General features: G+C 37.6%; 2 protein-coding genes across 12 annotated transcripts in view; one reads left to right on the forward strand and one right to left on the reverse strand.

Annotated features, from left to right (window-relative positions):
• The window catches only part of CDIN1 (CDAN1 interacting nuclease 1), a 234067-nt gene extending 231668 nt beyond the window's left edge, over positions 1–2399 (forward strand). For 6 of the 11 annotated variants that reach the window (XR_008539534.2, XM_063794702.1, XM_009428761.5 and 3 more), the window contains 2 exons: positions 478–643; positions 1056–2399. Coding sequence is in view for 10 of the 11 variants with exons in the window: in XM_063794702.1 (XP_063650772.1) it covers positions 478–607 (130 nt within the window). In the remaining variant the exon portion in view is untranslated. Of the gene's footprint in view, positions 1–477 lie in introns of all 11 variants that reach the window. The other 5 variants (XM_024349115.3, XM_063794701.1, XM_016927912.4 and 2 more) reach the window with 1 other exon arrangement.
• A 6811-nt stretch (positions 2400–9210) lies between these two features.
• Positions 9211–10092, reverse strand: LOC129137198 (casein kinase I-like). The gene is given in 3 exon segments (XM_063794711.1): positions 9211–9989; positions 9991–10013; positions 10015–10092. Coding segments are annotated over 3 exon segments (792 nt in total). The 3' UTR covers positions 9211–9298.
• Positions 10093–17653: the final 7561 nt, after the last annotated feature.

Here is a 17653-nt window from a genome sequence, read left to right on the forward strand (position 1 = left end):
GGACCATAAGTTGTTGCATTTTTTTAAATTCTGTTTTCAAACATTCTTTTATTTTTCTTAGTTGCTATTAGGCAAGTTTAATTTTTTAAATAGTACCATTAAATGTTAGACTTAAATCCCAAGGCTGGCATTCCCCAGCTCATTCCTGTTTGCACTGTGAATCTGTCCTCCATCAGCTAGGTAGTCACATCAGCCCAAGCTCATAACACCTTACTGAAAGGTAAGATTCAGAGTTTCCATATCTGAAATACTTCAGGTTTCTGGAAAGAAAGGGAACACATCCATCCGAGAAGGTAGTATGTGTGTTATGTGAACTCTTTGGTATAAGTTTGGCTATTTTCAGTCACAATGGTAGCAACCAAAACAAAAATTTTGTGCAGTCCTGTCATTTAATCATCTTATCAGTGCCCCAAGGTGACTTTTTTCAAGAGCTCTGTTGATACCATGTGTGTGTGTTATTTTCTGGTGTTTTTACAGATTTGGGCCAGGCTTAGTCATCTATTGGTATGGATTTATCCAGGAGCTGGACTGCAACCGGGAAAGGGGCATCCTGCTCAAAGCCTGTTTCCCCACGAACATTGTCACCTTATGCCACAGCATAGCTTGACCCTGAAGATCCTGGAAGAGAAGCTGGGAGGAAAAGGTGAATCCGGAAGCAATTTTACTTTCCTGCACTGTAAGATCCTGGCAACATCTGCCCTGAACTTCAGCTGAACTCTTGCTGCCCGTAGTCACACCACTACCTCTTTAGACAAACATATCAAGAGTTTCTGTTTTCCTTCATCCCTTGCTGATGTGAACAGCCAAGAACTACAGACACAACCCACTCATTATCAGCATTTCTGTCTCTGTCAAACAATTAGTTTATAGATAGTCATAATCTTTCTTTCTTCCGGATGGTTTATCCTTGTATGCTGAACAAAAGAAAAAATGTGAAGACTGAAAGGTGTGATTTTTCAATTCTCCTCCCAGTTACCGAATCACCCTCTTATTTTTTTTTCCCTAAGCCTCCGTTCACTGTCTCTCCCTCTCCCTTTCTCTTCATGTGCACTCAGAGAGACCCAGCATTGCATTACCATCGTGGAATAATCTAGCGCAAACCTAGGAAAGCTGAAGCCACAAAGTCCAAAGCCACCTTTGTACTCACCTGCAGAGCTCCAGAAGACCTTGATGGCAGCCTGCCTATGCTGTGTGTTTGCTATATTCAATCTTTACGGCTTCCTGACTTCTGTGACAGTAAGCCAAGCTGCAAAAATACACTTGATGAGAATTTCCTCTTTTAATAATGTTATTTGAACACCACATATTTTAGATTTATCTTATTTGAAAGTATTAGTCCCATTGTGCCTGGAAACCACACTCCTTTAGATTGGGGGCCGAGAGGCGACAACCCAACATTGAGGAGAGTTTATTTTTAAACATGGCTAGTTGTCAGTATGTACGTGAGCTAGTATTGTTATGAGTCGAGTTTTTTAAAGGCACATTCTGTATACTGCTTAGTATATGCATTTTATACCATGTAATTATAAAACACTCGAGTAAGTTCAGCATTAGAAATGTTTAGCTTTGTATGAACTGAGTGTGCCGGAAATAAACCTGGAACAATTTTTAAATAAGCAAAATAAAGGAGATTTTTCTATTTGTTCACTTTATTCACTTTTGTGTACTTTTGTGTACTGCAAATCAGATTTCAGTCTAAAGCGAAACATCAATAAGTTAATAATAAACCTATCTTTTGGGAAGTTGAATATTAATCTGTACCCAAAACGTATTTAGTAAAATATTTGCCCCCGCCACCCTGCCATGCTGACATAACAACTTTTATAATGTTGAATAGATGATATGGGAAATACTAATAACAACAATGTAATTTTTGCAGACAGCTTTAACTTATATACATTGCTTGATTTTTTTCAAAAGACTAAATATGTCATTTATACTTTGTTTATTTTCTACCAAAGAAGGTTTGTAAAAATATGCCTGCTGCTTTTCCTTTTGAAGGACACAAACCTGGTCCCAACATGTGTGGATTTTAACTCTGAGTGGGGTGCATTAAATCAAAAGAGAGAGGCAGAAGATGAAATGCTAAAGAAGTATCAGGCAAACTCCTGTTTCAGTATAAAATTCATCATGCAGGCTTCTGAGTGAAATAGAATGATTTGAAACCACTACTGTATTGCCTGGATACACACACACACACACACACACACACACTTTATACAAAAATGTTAAAAGCAGGTTTCCTGGCATGTTCTAAACTGTTTTTTCTTTAGGAATAAATTACATTTATCTGCACAGACGTTGAAAATCCTGTTAAACCCTTGTCAAGGATTTGTTTATTTTACATTAAACAAATTTACGATGAACGTGAACAAATAAATTAAAAAATAAAAAAGGTACTTGCGTTTTGTATTTATTCTTTTACCTGTTGCCCTGACATAATGTGTTGTGAGAAGGTATTGGTGTTCCTAGCAAAGGCACTACCTCCTCTTTATGAATGAGGCTTTAAAATCTGGCCCTTAAAAGTGAGAAAGAACCCAACAGTAAACTGTACACACTACAATAAGGTTACAAATTAGTCAAAAGTAAGTTTTTCACACATAAAAACTAATGTGATAATTATACTACTTTTGAATTGGAGCTGTATGGGAGAGAAGAGAGTAATGTTCCCAACTGGAAGCTTAAAGTCTCCTTGGTTTGTTTCTTTTTCTGTTAAAAGTACTTGTCTGTGTTCCATCTCTATGCATTGTCTGCTTGTTGGTTTTTTTAGTTTAGACAATATAAACATCAGCCCCAGAAAGTAGACACGGAATGACAACTTATTTTTATTGCTGTCGTCATTAGAACGTTAACATTAAAGCCAAATCTTGTTTTATGGTGCATTCTGCACACTATGCTAATGAATTATGCAAAGCCAGAAAGCAGGAGCGTGTGTAAAACGTAAAACTGAATGACGTTCTCCCTGGCATATGCAGACTTGCCAAGCATCTGCCCTCACAAACACATAGGCGACCGTTTGAAGTCTGGAAACAGATCAACTCAAAGCAAAGCTGATCCGGTACTGATCTGTAAGGCGACTGCATAGACTCCTTCCCACCTCACATCTGTACCCCCTCAAAAAAGAAACAAACCATAAACAGTTGCATATCCTTTTTTTTTCTTTTGCCTTCTAGTGAAGCATACGTCAGCTCTTTACAACACTCCTAAAATCTAAAATAAAAGGGAAGTCTCAGGGGTCTAAAGTAGAACGCTGGACCTCCAGGGGAAATAATTTTCTTGTAACTGTAGGTGTGTGTACCTGTTCATTATCTGCAAGGCTTGATTCCCCCTGGAAAAGATGATAAATTGTTGGTCTCGAGGGGGTGCATTAACTCACTCAGGCCGCCAGGGGACTGCTTAGAGCCCTGATGAGGTAATCTACCTAAATGGTCCCTGGTGGGCCACACTAATTAATGCTGAAGTGAACAGTTAATTCACTTGCTTCTCACTGGGGAGCTACACCCATTGCTTTCTTTTCTCTTTGGAACCAAGATGCCTTAGATGTCTCCTCTTTTTAACTGTTCCCATCTAGAGACCTGGTGCCTCAATTGCAATAAATCCTTACTGCTTCCATATGCTTTCTCACTTCACTTTTCACTTTTTCCATGTCATCTTCCCCTGCGTTGGCCTTCGCCAGTTTCCCTCCACATGGACATGTACCCTGCATTTTCTCATTACTCTTGGGCTCTTTTTCTCTCTAAAAGATCAGGATCCCAGGACCAAAATATGTCCTGATGCGTACATCTGGTTGGGGAGTGGGGAGCAATTGGCCTAACCTCTTTGGGGAGAAACACAACTTAAGCACCCTCCACATGCCCAAATACTCAAGTGCATATGTGGCACCAGAAGGATCGTAAAACTTTTAACTAAGATAATAAGATTTTACAGGGTTAAATATGGCTTGAAGTTCATGCCTTCAGTAAATGATTTGGCAAAAGGAGCAAAAAGAGAAAAAAAAAGTAAGGTTTTATAGCTACTTTCAGCCTGAGTGGTGGTGTTCAGCTGATTAAAATAGCAAAATGTCTTTATGATTTAGCGAATCACTCCTAGCTCATTCATCTTGGGGGTAGCTTGCCATTTTCATGTGATCTGATGGGAGCAAGTTGTCTCAAAGTATAACTATTTTGTGACAAGATGAGAGGAGAAAATCTCAATAGGCACATTCTTGATTAGGGTTAAGGAACAAAGCAAGCTTAACTTGAGAGGAAACTAAAAGGCAAACAATAGAAGTTTGCCTGCAATGTCACCATTTATGGGAAGCGTCTATCTGAACCTGTCTGTGTAAAGTCACTCGTGGGTTATGGAAGGGTCATGTGTTTGGATCATTTAATCTTGTTACTCTAAACTAACCTTCCTACATTTAGTAAACATGATCTGAACCTGTTTTATTAAGAACATGCTTGGATTCCAAAGATTAAATAAGGAAGATGGAATTATGAATTAAATAATAACCTGAACAACTTGGGTTCGCCTTCTGTTTTTCACTTTCCTGCTATTGTTTTGAATATGGCTGTGAGACAAAGAGCTGCTTAGGTCAAGCGCTATAAATTACAGTTTTCATACAATAGTAATCCACTAAAATGATTTCAAAGCCTGATCAAAGTACTTCAAAAAGACTTTTAAAACATTTCCACAGTACAGGGGAAGGGAAATGCTCATTTGGTGCCTTAATTTGTTTCACTTAGTATAGCAAAGTTCGATCTGAGTGTCATACTCACTTTATATAAAATCCAACTCATTGTTTAAATAAATCCAACTTGTTCTTGTTGTTTAATGTATAGGTAAAGGAGATTTAAGTTTTCATCTCCTTAACAAGAACAGCTGAATATTTGGAGTCACTTGTAAGGAAAAGATAATATAGGAACATTTTAAAATAAGCATGCCTTGATAGTATTTAATTGTGATACTCGAGGTATTCGTTAAAACTGTCTAACTCCCTGCAATTAGGATAAAGTGGTGAGGATCTCAGTGGATTTATTTGGCATCTTAATAATAATCATGGCAACAGATATATTTATTTTTTCATCCCTTTTCCCTCATCACTTGGATTTATCCTAAGCTGTCTCATTTTATAGGCAAGGATAATGGGAAGTACACTAGTGATAGCAAAGCTAAGCAAATTCTAGGCTCAACCATATATAAAGATACTGTGGGCTGCTGCAACAATGTCAGGCTCAACTAAAGACTCATGGTATTATGTCAGGGTAATTTTTACTTTTTAAAAGGAAGGTCATATTGAAATGCTGACATGAAATATAACCAAGTCAATTAAGTAATAACAATTGAAGTTCAGAGTTTAATTGAGGGCTGAACATGAATCCAATGACCATTAACCTAAAGTGGTCATTAATTCCCCTGGAAACTGCCTTGGTTAAAGGTATTTCTACAATAACTAGCACTTTTTTTTCAAAAAAAAAAAAAAACCCTTGTCATTTTAACATTAAACACTAATTCAGAAATAACATTCAGGAATAACAATTCAGTGGATCTATAGTAAACCTTCTGTATTTTACATTTTTAATTGAATTTCTTCTACAGGACAAATCAAAATTTAGATAAAAAGATAAAACCACCTCTGCAGGAAACCATAGTTTTGTTAAGTAAACAAAGTTATAAGCACCCTTTATTTGATTGCTTTTGTTTTATCTCAGTTGTGATTTCTGTACTTGTTTAATGCAAGATTTCCGACTAGACTGTAAGCTCCATGAAAGTAGAAACTACACTAACTTTGTTCACTTTAGTCCCTAATGCCTAACAGAATTCTGGTGCAGACAGAGCAGGTATTCAATAAATGTTAAATGAGTAAATGAATGACACGGTTTTATTAAATATGTTATCACTCGCATTAGCAAATAATTAGAACCTTTATCTTTCTCATTTTCTTCATCTGAAAAATGAGTGTATTTACCAAAAATCAGAGAAAATCATCATGTGTTGATGTTAAAGAATTAATTAATTTAGAAACTCCCCAAAATGTGAAATAAATCAAATTCATCAACAAGAGTGTTTTAGGATGCACACTTAGTTTTAAGGGGGGAATTTACATAACTTTTTGTTGCATTTGCCTTAAAGTTCATCTTAATACATTCTTGTTTATGCACTGTTGCTAAATGAGAATATTAAAAATCTTTATTTCTCTTTTAAAAGAAATGGCTTATCTTTATATTTCCATTAAAAAAAAAAAACTTTCTCCTCAAATCACGGCAGGGTCCCAAATCAACTGTGTTTCACAAACAGATTTTGGAATATTCAATGGAGTTATTAGATTAACTGCAAATGATACTTTTAATTGCTCCCTTTTATGATGCTGAGTTGATGGCAAAGTGCTTCCTGGCCATAGAAGTGGTTGGCTGGCTCAAGAGAGAAGGGTTATTTGGTCATTCGCCAATAGGATCTGACCTTTGGAGAGATACTGCCCATGAACCGCTCAGTGGGTGTTTCCTTGTTACTCATTAATTCAGAGTATATTATTATTTGAAAGCCAAGCGCATTTGGCATATTTCCTCATAATTTGGAAACTTGTAGCACAAAAGGAACTGGAACTTCCACATTTCTTCTTTTTCTGCCAGTTTCCCAGGACTTAATTTGTTGGGGCTCTTTACTGTGTTATTCCTTCCATGAGCTTCTGGACAGAACAGACCCCTAGTACAGATATCACTAAGACCAGGTCTTTGGTTGCAGGTGATAATTCTGTCTTATATTTCCAGCATTAAAACTATTTAAGACACAGATATTTATTGAGTCCCTAATGTGTATTAGAAGTATGTGAGGTGCTGTGGGGAATTTTTTTAATGCAACAAAAGATCCTCTTCTTGAAGAAAAATAAATCATTACTTCTTCAAAATGAAAACAACACAAAATATTTGGAAATTTTAGAAAAGCAAATCACATGAAGGAAAGAGGGAAATCTATGAGGTTTTTAATAAGATATTTTAACCCTAGACTATGGACAGCAAGTAGCTTTCTATTTGCTTATGGTGGCTGCATTCACTGCTATTTAGCAATTCCAAGGCCAAGTTCAGCTTAGCAGCTAAGGCTTTGATCTAGTTCTTAGAGTAGGCAGTGATCACAGGGATGCCACATATTTTCCATTCCTGCTCTGGGCCATTCATGTTCAGTGCAAGTATAAATAAATTCTAAGCATTTGAAACAGAATTCATACCTGTTCGTCGGCCTAAGTAATAAAACAAGCAATAACTTGTTCTGATAGTTCTATAACATCAAGCAAAGTGTCTGTCCATGGCTAAGGTCTGTCTAGTAATACAGATAAGCTAAATAAGTCATTGAAATCATAGAAATATGATTTTAAGCCTCAAGATAAACACTAGATGGGTGCAGATAATTATTATTTTCAGTAAATGTCTACAAGTTCAATTATATTATTAATGAAAAACGTTAGGCCTGTATATTTTGGCCCTGCATAAAGACCTTGAAATCCGCAGATTATATTAGTAAATTTTACACATTTCTAGCTTTGGAGATTTTTTTTTTTCTTTTTTTTGCGGGGTTGGGGTGGTTTTTTTTGTTGTTGTTGTTTTTTCTCCCACTCAAACCAGGCTAGGAATTCAAGGTGAGTTAAACACTCTGCCTCCTTTATCTTTCATGGCCTTTATATCATCTGGGTATCAATTTTCTGCTTAGTACAGTGCATTTTTATAAGGTAGTGATTGTATATAATAGTGGTTTGAAAATATGTTCCCAAAAAGAAGTGTAAAATATTTTCAAGGACAGAGAAGATTGTATGCTTTACATGGTAAGACAATTTTGTTAATATATTTACCATTAAGCTATAAATACTTTTGCCAGAACCTTTTAATTGTATCAGTTCATTAATTCTGGCAGCTAAAATAATGACAATCATTGCATATGGAAAATTAGGTAAAAATCTAAAAGTATTATATTTTGTACTAGTTTGAATAGAAGAATCCATCTTGGTTTCAGAGTTAAAATTTTTAAAAAATAAAATTTTCAATAAATGAAAAAATAGCAGTGCAACCTAACAGAGGATAATAGAAAAAGCAGAACAATGAAAGATGGCAAAGTGGCCATGAGCACATTGCATAATGATGTAAAACTCAGTCTTTTGGTAAATTACTTTCGTCTTTCTTACTTCCCCATTATCCTTGAAAATATTTCCCAATGACAAATGAGTTAAAAATGGCAAAATGGGGGCATAGAATGAGCCAAGAAACTCATGTGAAAATCGAATTACATTTTCAGTTTATTTCTTGACAATTCCCTGAAAGATACTAATTGCATCTTTGAGCCATTAGCGAAGGTGAGTTTGACTCACAGACTCAGAATTTTATCAAAAAATTGGGAGATTTTATTTAATAGGGAGTCAGCAAGGCATTTTTTGTTGTTGTTTTAAAAAAACTCATCTTCCTACAGAAACAGTTTTTAGTTTTTAATGAACTTAAAAACAGAAAAGCTACCATTTCAAAATAAAAACAAGATCCCCAATCATATAGATGTTTACAGTGATAATATTTATCTAAGCAACATACATACATGTTCAGTTGTAAGATGTTAACTAAATTTCTGTGACAAGCTTTTAAGAAAAACACTAAGAACATTATAAAGTTAATGCAGAGTCCTAAGTATAATCTAGTAGTCACTAAGTTTTTCCTAAGTCTTCACTTTAGATGCTATTATTTCTAGCACAAGTAAGCAGGCAGTCTTTCATGTGCTCCAACATTGGAATCTTTGGTTGCTACCCTACCAGCTGGTTTGCAAACAACAAGCCAACAACTTTAAGAACGTTTTACGTGAACAACTTGCAAACCCAAGAGATGGAAAAACCCTAAGAATGCACAATTGTGAGCATTTATAACCATCAAAACTGGCTGAAGACGGTTCACGACATTCTTCCGAGATGAGATCTCAAAGCAGTATAGTTCAAAACAAAAGGTTTTAACAAAAAATTGGCATATGCATAATTTCTCCACCAATTTGTGTGTGTCAACCATTTAGTAAACTTTTTCACTTGAAAAAAAATGCACTAGAAACCCGGCCACCATGTTTCACTGTCTCAGTTAATATTCACAATTACAGTAGCCACAGCTCAGGATACGGCATCACCAATGCTACCCAGAGTCAGTTTATACTAAAATTAAGTTCTTTACACCAAGTAAATGGCTGTCCATGACCACTGGCTAATGTACATATGAACGAAAATTTCTAGATTTGGGGAGAAACAAATGCTGCTCTGATCATCTGCTCTGCTGCTTCTGTTCCTCAATTCATGCTTAGAAACCTTTCATGTTACCCTTGGTTTTGTCAGGTTGCTTACCTGTTGGGGTCTGGGCCTGCTGCCCCTCCCACTAGAAGAGGCTGCCTGCTGTGCTGCTTTCTGCTTTAACTTTGTCCAATCAAATGTGTAGTCATATTGATGGCTCAGGGTCCTGAAAAGAATGCAGAATAGCTGCGTCAGATACATGTAATCTGGGGCTTTCTCTAAGTGTAGCCCACGACAATGGTTTAAGTATATGGCAAATTCTGAAGCAAACCCCTTACAAAAAACAGGAGTAGACATCTTCTTTTCACTAATCTTTTCATATTTTTGTTTCTCTGTTGCAGCCTTTAGCCCTTGCCATGGCAGGCTGGTTCTATTAAAATACATCAAAACATATTCTAACGATTCCATGTCATCCTGGCGACTCTGCTCAATACTAAGATGTGCATAGCTAGCATATAGGGCAGTGCCAGTGAGGTTTTTATCCTCTCTGTATGGTATGTGTTGCCTTGTCCTGTTGTCTCCGTACGTTTTGGCCAAACCAAAATCAATACGGAATAACTTACTACAGTGACGCCCAATACCCATTAGGAAGTTACCTGGTTTAATGGCTCTGTGTATAAAATTCTTTGTATGCACATGTTCAATTCTACTGATCATCTGGTCAGCTAATATAAGTACAGTTTTCATTGTGAACCTTCTTGAACAGAAATTGGTCTTCGAGGCTAGGTCCCAGAAAAATCCATGACTAGTACATTATAGTCTTCTTCCTGACCACACCACCGTATGTGGGGGATGCCAACCCCACCTTGAAGCATCTTGTAAAGCCTGCTCTTGTACAGCAACTGGGGATGCCTGGCCCTGAGATTCTGGCTTCACTACCACTTCTTCACCGTTGGTGATGCTGATCGCCAGACAGATGTCTCCGAAGGAGCCACACCAGATCTTCCAAAGCAGTTTATATTTCCTTCCGACAACGAATTCTGCTGCTAGCCGTCCTGAGAGACGAAGATGGAGGCTGGGCCAAGCCTACCGTGGAAGGCGGCAGGAAGCGGAACACGGAGGCCTTTCCCGGCGTCCAGGGCCCAGATGCCGGCGAAGGGAACTTGATGCCCGCTGCTCGGTCAGGATTTTTTGTTTGTTTTTTGGTTGGTTGCCTGCCAGGCCGCAGTTTGTGAAGGGCTTCTAGCGGTTACCAGGCTGGGCCACCTGTTCTGGGCAGCCGCCGCTGCCTGGCTTTCGCGGCGACGTCCGGGCTGGAAAAGGGGCGCGGTGAGCTGGGGAGCGGTACCGCTGCCACCACTGCCGCCGGCTCCGGCCCGGAGGAACCCCTGTCACGCCGCCGACGACGCCATCTTGTTACTGCAGCTCCAGCCAACACAAAATGCCCCCAGTACCCGGGAGTCGCTTCTTCACGGCGCAGAGCATTCTGGGAAAGGGATCTCCGGCGCTTGCTCCAAAGGATCCGCCTCATCGACTCAGAATTTGAGAACTGGAAGGCGCCAGAGGCTTCAGTTTACAGATGCGAACATTGAAATCTGGAGAGGGCAGGTGACTTGTCCAAGGTCACATAGCTAATAGGAGGCAGGACCAGAATCTACACCTCCTAACTTCCTGTGCACTGTCCTTTCCTTCATAGGGTAAATATTTTATTCCAAGGAATTTCCAATCCCATAAGTTATGTTGACTATTTACAAAGTAAAGGGTCCTGGTATATTTTTAATGAACATTCTGAACCTTACTGTTTTGGTCCTGCCCAGATCTCTTTATGGTGGAAATCAGCTGAGCATTTTGACACAAACAGTTTTCATTTTATCAGTACTTTACTATCCTAAAATCCTTAGCGTTTGATGACAGTCATTTTCTACACATTGCCATGAGCCTAAGGATGCGCCACTAAGAATGAATTTGGAAGGACTGAAGACAATGTTTTCCTTTGGTCAATTTTTATATTGACTTTTCTTCTACTGGAAAAAAAATCCACAGATATTATGTTTACCATCTTCTCTTCCTGTAAGGATAAGGTTATATTTAAACCAACAGTAATTCATGAACATCTACTGATCATCACCAGGAATGACCAGTATATAGTATTCTAGAACTGTAGGCAGTAGAGCCTAGTGGCTAAGACACAAGCTTTGACGAGAGTCTGGAATCCCCGCCTCTGCACTTAGATATAACCAAACTCTCTAAAAGCTTCAGTTTCTTCATTTGTAAAATTGAAATTATGCCCATCACACAGGACTATTATGATAGTTAAATAAGATTAGTGCCTAATACATCATAAAGCATAGCTCTAATAAAACTAGTATCGTATATTATAGTTGTATTATGTGTTATATAATTATAATTATATTACTACACCCATTGAAGATTCTACTTGAACGATATACAGCATTAAAAATGTGTGTTTCCTGTGTTAACATAAAAATCACTATAAGGTGTGTAGCTTGGCTTATTATTGCTTTTCTAAAGCTCATTTAGGAAAAGCCATTTTCCAAAACTTAAGAGACAGGCAGAACAAGATCCTCCTTTGAGAGCAGGCATATGTTTAATTGATTGCTTTAGCAGACAGATGTCTGGTTTAACATTCCTCTGCTCGGAGGAGAGGCTCAGAGACAGTGAGCCCATGTTTCTTTTGATAGTGACTGAAGCCTTTGCCATAAATACAGCTTCAGCGGCGGCACAGCACAGGAACCAGCCAGGACTTCCACATCTGACTGACGGCTCAAATCCACCATGCACAAGATGAGCCCCCTAAAGGTGCATAGGTTTGTCATACTATAAAAGCTTTCTTTAAGAGGATTGAAATACCTTCTCCGGGTCATTGTTAATTCTTAGTTGTGAAATACCTTCTTCAGGCCATTCTTTTCAGTGAAAGAAAGCATAAAATGCTATTCGAATTTGATCTTTGAAAAAACAAAAAGGCAAAGCAAAAGGAATTTGGGGAAATCACTAGTTTGTTCCTGGATTCTTCCTCTGATTGATGACTGTGACACTTTTTGGGGTGGCTTTTTAAAAGGACATGATTTTCGAAAGCGCACCACTCCTAAACATAAACCTCCTTAGGTCACAGGCAAGTTGTATAATTTCTAAACAATTGAACCAAGCACTGATGCTCCCCTCACAAAACACAGGCCAGTGATGTTGGAGGCAGATTCTGAGTCAGCTCTCCTAGGCAGCTGAAAACACTGTTACAAAAGTGCCAGATATCGAAAAATGTGGCTTCTCTCATCTGGGGGCTTCAGAACATTCCGCAAACAATGAACTAAGCTTCCCATCTAAGTTCCAGTTAACTAAGCTTCCAGTTAGATAAGTGGTCTTTTGTTGCTTACAGAGGACTTAACTAATGTTGTTTTGCTTCTTGTAGAAGTTGTTTATTTATTTATTTTACAACATTAAAAAAACTTGAAAGAACACTTACACTGAAGAGAATAATTTCTCCCTCCATAATATATGCTATCTGAAAAATAAAAAAAATTTAAAAATAAATATTAAAATGTGTTTTCACTCAACCACAAATATTAAATTGTAGTACAAACTGTAGCTGGACACCGTGGCTCACGCCGATAATCCCAGCACTTTGGGAGGCTGAGGTGGGCAGATCACTTGAGGTCAGGAGTTCAAGACCAGCCTGGCCAATATGGTGAAACCGCATCTCTACTAAAAATTAAAAAATTAGCTGGGCGTGATGGTGTGTGCCTGTAGTCCCAGCTACTTGGGAGGCTGAGGCACAAGAATCACTTGAAGCCGGGAGGCAGAGGTTGCAGCAAGCCAAGATTGCATCACTGCACTCCAGCCTGGGCAACAGAGCGAGATTCTGTCTCAAAAAAATAAAATTAATAAATCAATAAGTAAATTGCCCAGACCTACCTATATTCAGCACTCAGAGACTGTCTTTTCTTAGCTTGTTAGTAGTATCTCATGAAATACTAAAAGACAGGGATACCAAGTTGAGGCATATCGGTAGGCTCTTTCAGATGCACTCTCCAAACTTCCAACCTCAATGGGTGGATGAGAACATCTGAAAGAAAACTGGTGGTGTGTGCTGTAACATTGTCCTCAATGCGGTGCCCTCAATAGCTCCTTCTATTGCAAATGTGTTGCATAAATTATGAAAGGGGGAATTAGAGAGGAAAAAAAAAATTACCTCTTTTAACTCAAAATAATAAAAGTTCAGCAGAACAGAAGTTACAGTCCTCAGGAATAACTTTGCAATGGACCCATTTAGCATGATAGAATTCGTGGTATAAAGATAATCCAGACTCTTTTGTTAACTGAATTTGAAAATTTCAAATTAATTTGCATCAGATTCAACCTGGTACCCTATCTTGTTAAAAATATCAAGCCTGACACAACTGTCCTGAAATGGCTTGATCTGATTATTAACTAAAATTGATCTGAGTTTACAATGCAATGAAGTCGAATTACAGAGTTGCCAAAATAATCAGTTCATTCATTCTTGGAGATGTGATGAGGAAGGGCTTCTTGTTGGAGATGTGATGAGGAAGGGCTTCCTGACTGCTGTGGGAACCATAACCCCGCATGTGCTGAAATTGGAGGCTCACTAGAGACAGCTTGATTGGCCCTCATCTTCTAGGGCTGGGAGTCAATATCGCCACTTTCAGAGGGCTCGGGTCAGTTCCAGAGCAGCTAATAGGCCCTCACAATGAAAACCCAGTTAGGGAGTTATCTGTTCTCGGATGCCTACAAGAAAGAATGTGTGTCTACACAGTATTTCATCTACAATTTATTGTCTACAGAAACCATTGACACACATACATATGCACACACACTCCTTTATCCTGTGTAGCAGAATGCATTTTAATCAGGAGCTTGGAGGGAGATGCTCAGCATCTTCACTGCACAGGTGAACTGGGCCAATGATGAGCATGTGATACTGTTGTGACTGTGACACCCCTTGTGAAGTTTCATAGAAAGCTTTTCTTCCCTTTACTGTCATCCCCTTCCTTTTGATATAAGGCTGGGATGGTTATAGCTGCAGTGGCCATCAAGACAATGAGGAAAAAGATAAGAAACCACTAGAGCCACTGAGCCCATGTCAGCATTGCCAACCCTCAGTCTCCCTACTATGTGAGAAAAATAAACTCCTCTTGTTTCAATTATTATTTATTAGGTATTCTGTTACTTGCACCCAAAAGCATTTCTAACTGACAAAGGAATCTCGTGGCTTTCTAGAATAGAGCCCTTGGTAATTTCTTATACTGCATGGTGGGAGAGATCCAGTTGAAATGTCTAACAAAGTCACTGATTGCTCAGACATATCCAGAAACACTGATTTCTATGCAATCTGAAACTCTTAAGAGTGCTGTGATGGAAGTTAACTTCCCTTGGAGAGAAGAGGGACCCAGTAATTTATTATGGAGCATCACCATCAAATTCAGTCTATAGTAGGATTGTGAAAATCTGTCGAGTCCCTGTGCCAGAACTGAAGTCTTCAAAGGCATCATTATTAGTATTGAGGTCAGAATTTTAAAATGAGTTACGGAAAGTAAAAGGCCCCCACAGAGAACTGTGGACAGAAATCCTTGGCCACATATACAATAATTTTGGGATAACCCTTTCCTTTTCCCTCTCTACTCCCCACCTCCAAAAAAGAACACCATGTTCACTGAATTATTCAGTTGAATATATTAGCCAGCTTTCTATTTTGCCAGAACATCTAAAATGTTGCAATGGCAACTTAAGTACTTAATACACATCTCATTCAAATGGGTGTGATTAGCTATTAAAGAAGAGGTAAAGCCTTGTCATGGAGTCGAGGAGCACTGACACCAGATACCTGGGCTTCAATCACAGATCCAGCTCTCACATGTGGTCTGGGTGATGCTAGTTGCTTTGTGTCCTTGTGCCGCAGTTGTCTCATATGTAACAATGGAGATAATATGTACCTCTTGTGTGTGAATTGTAAAGATTAATGCATTTAATATAGGTAGAGTATTCATAACAGAACCTGACACCTTATAAACACTTGGTAAGTATTAGCTATTGCTATTACCCCTTTTCCAGATGGGGTCATTGAAGCTCAGAGAGGTTAGGTAGCTTGTCCAAGATTTCCTATCCAGTAATTAGTAAAACTATTTCAAAATGTTCCTCTAGTTTACATAATGTTGTTATAATTTATCTTTTATGCTATTTTAGAAAATGTGGTAAACATTATTAGTGCTCACCGATATTCAATTTTCCCCAACTTCCAGAACGTACAAGAGACTACACAATTTCCAGCCCCCTCGGGGCCACATTACAAATTCTAGCTAATGAAATGTGAGTGGATGAGACCTGTATGTGTCAGGGAGACAATGAGAAACATTGCAGGATTCTTCATTCTTTCTCTTCCCTTGCTGTAACACCCAACCAAAGTTCCAGAAGTGGAATCTCCATCACCCTGGAGCACAGATAAACTAAATAGAGCAACCTACATACCACCACCACCATCCTACAGCAGTCCTTTTAAAAACAGCAAGAAATAAACCTTTATGTGTTAAGCATTGAGATTTGGGAATTATTACCATAGCATCAGCCTGGTCTATCTCAACTAATAAAGTTTCCAAATATTGTATAACAGAAAAACCAGAGTATTGACTTAATATTCTATTTGATTAATATGACATTATCCCAGTGGCTCATTGATAACTCTTGTTTTTTTGGGGGATGGGGGTTGGGGTGAGGTTCATCTGGCATTATAGCAATGTTATAATGAGCCATAAGGAAAACTTAATGTACATTGTTCTACAGTTTAATTTTCTATGATAAGTAATAATCATGCTGCAAACCTTCAGGACAGATATAAATATTATGAATATCAACAGCTCATAATTGTAGTATTTTAGAAAGCCTTAATGCTATTGTTGCTTAACATTTTTTTCAGGATATTAGAGAAAAATTTATTTTAAAATTATCATGGCCTTTTGAGGTTTAGAAAGGCATTTTAGCTTAACCTGCATGTAAGCAATCTTCAAGAAATCATAATATAAAATGTTTTTATTTCCCTTAACCTAGAGCATACAAATTTGAATCTTAAAAATAGATTAGTTTCCTAAGACACAGTTAAGAAAATGAAAGCATGAGCGACAGACTGGGATGAAATATTTGTGAATTCTAGCTGATTAAAAACTTGTATCCAGAATATTTAAAAACTCTGAATACTCAGTGATAAGAAAACAAATAACCCAGTAAAAAATAATGGGCAAAAGATCTGAATAGTCATTTCACCAATGAAGAGATGTGTTGTGTAAGTACATAAAAAGATACTCAGCATCATTAGTCATTAGTGAAATACAAATGAAAATCAGTGTGATACTACTACATACCTATTAGAATACCTTATATTAAACAGTGACATTACCAAATGTTGAGGGAAGATGTGGAGCAACTGGAACTCTCATACATAGCTGGTAGGAATGCAAAATGGTTAACTTGGTTAAACAACTTGGCATTTTCTTATAAAATTAAATACACAGTTACCTTATAACCCAGCAATTCCCCTAGACATTTACCCAAGAGATATAAAGACAAATGTACTCACAAAAACCTCTTCACAAGTATTTATAGCAATGTTATTCACGAATGCCAAAAACTGGAAACAAACCAAATGCCCACGACCTTCTGAATGAATACACAAACTGTGGTACATCCATATGACTGGACACAACTCAGTAATAAAAAAGAACCAACCACAGATGCATACCCCAACATGGATGAATCTCAAAAGACTTATGCTGAGTGAAAGAAGCCAGATTCAAACGGCTATATACTGTATGACTCCATTTATACAATATTCTGGAAAAGGAGAAACTGTAGGAACAGAAATCAAAGCAATAATTGCCAGGGGTTGGAGATGTGGTGGAGGGGAGGAAACTGACTACAAAGAAGCATCTGAGAACTTTTTTAAATGTTGTAAATATTCTCCCTCTTAATTCTGGTGGTTGCACACTGTATAAATGTGTTAAAATCATAGAACGCTGTGTGCCAAAAATGAGTGAATTCATAGTAAATTAAACCTCAGTAAAACACCAAAAAGTCAAACAAATGTAAAATTTTAAAAATAGATGATTAATAGTTTCAAATGAATTCTTCAAATTTTAGTAATGTTCTGACAGTTATAAGTTAAGCTTTTTTAATGCAATTCATTATATATAAAATGTTATCTATATTAATTTATTCATACTAACTCCACTTGAAATATGTATATTCAATACATTAAACAATAAAGGCAAAATGGTCTAAGGGCCAAAATGTAAAAGAGTAAACTGTATTCAAGACAACCAGAAAAAGCAAAATATATATCTTGCTTTAAAGTTTGAGAAAAAAAAGTCATTCAGTACAGTTCAACAAATATTTATTCAGCATATATTGTCT

The sequence above is a fragment of the Pan troglodytes genome, chromosome 16, assembly GCF_028858775.2.
Source record: "Pan troglodytes isolate AG18354 chromosome 16, NHGRI_mPanTro3-v2.0_pri, whole genome shotgun sequence".
Taxonomy (NCBI): Eukaryota; Metazoa; Chordata; class Mammalia; order Primates; family Hominidae; genus Pan; species Pan troglodytes.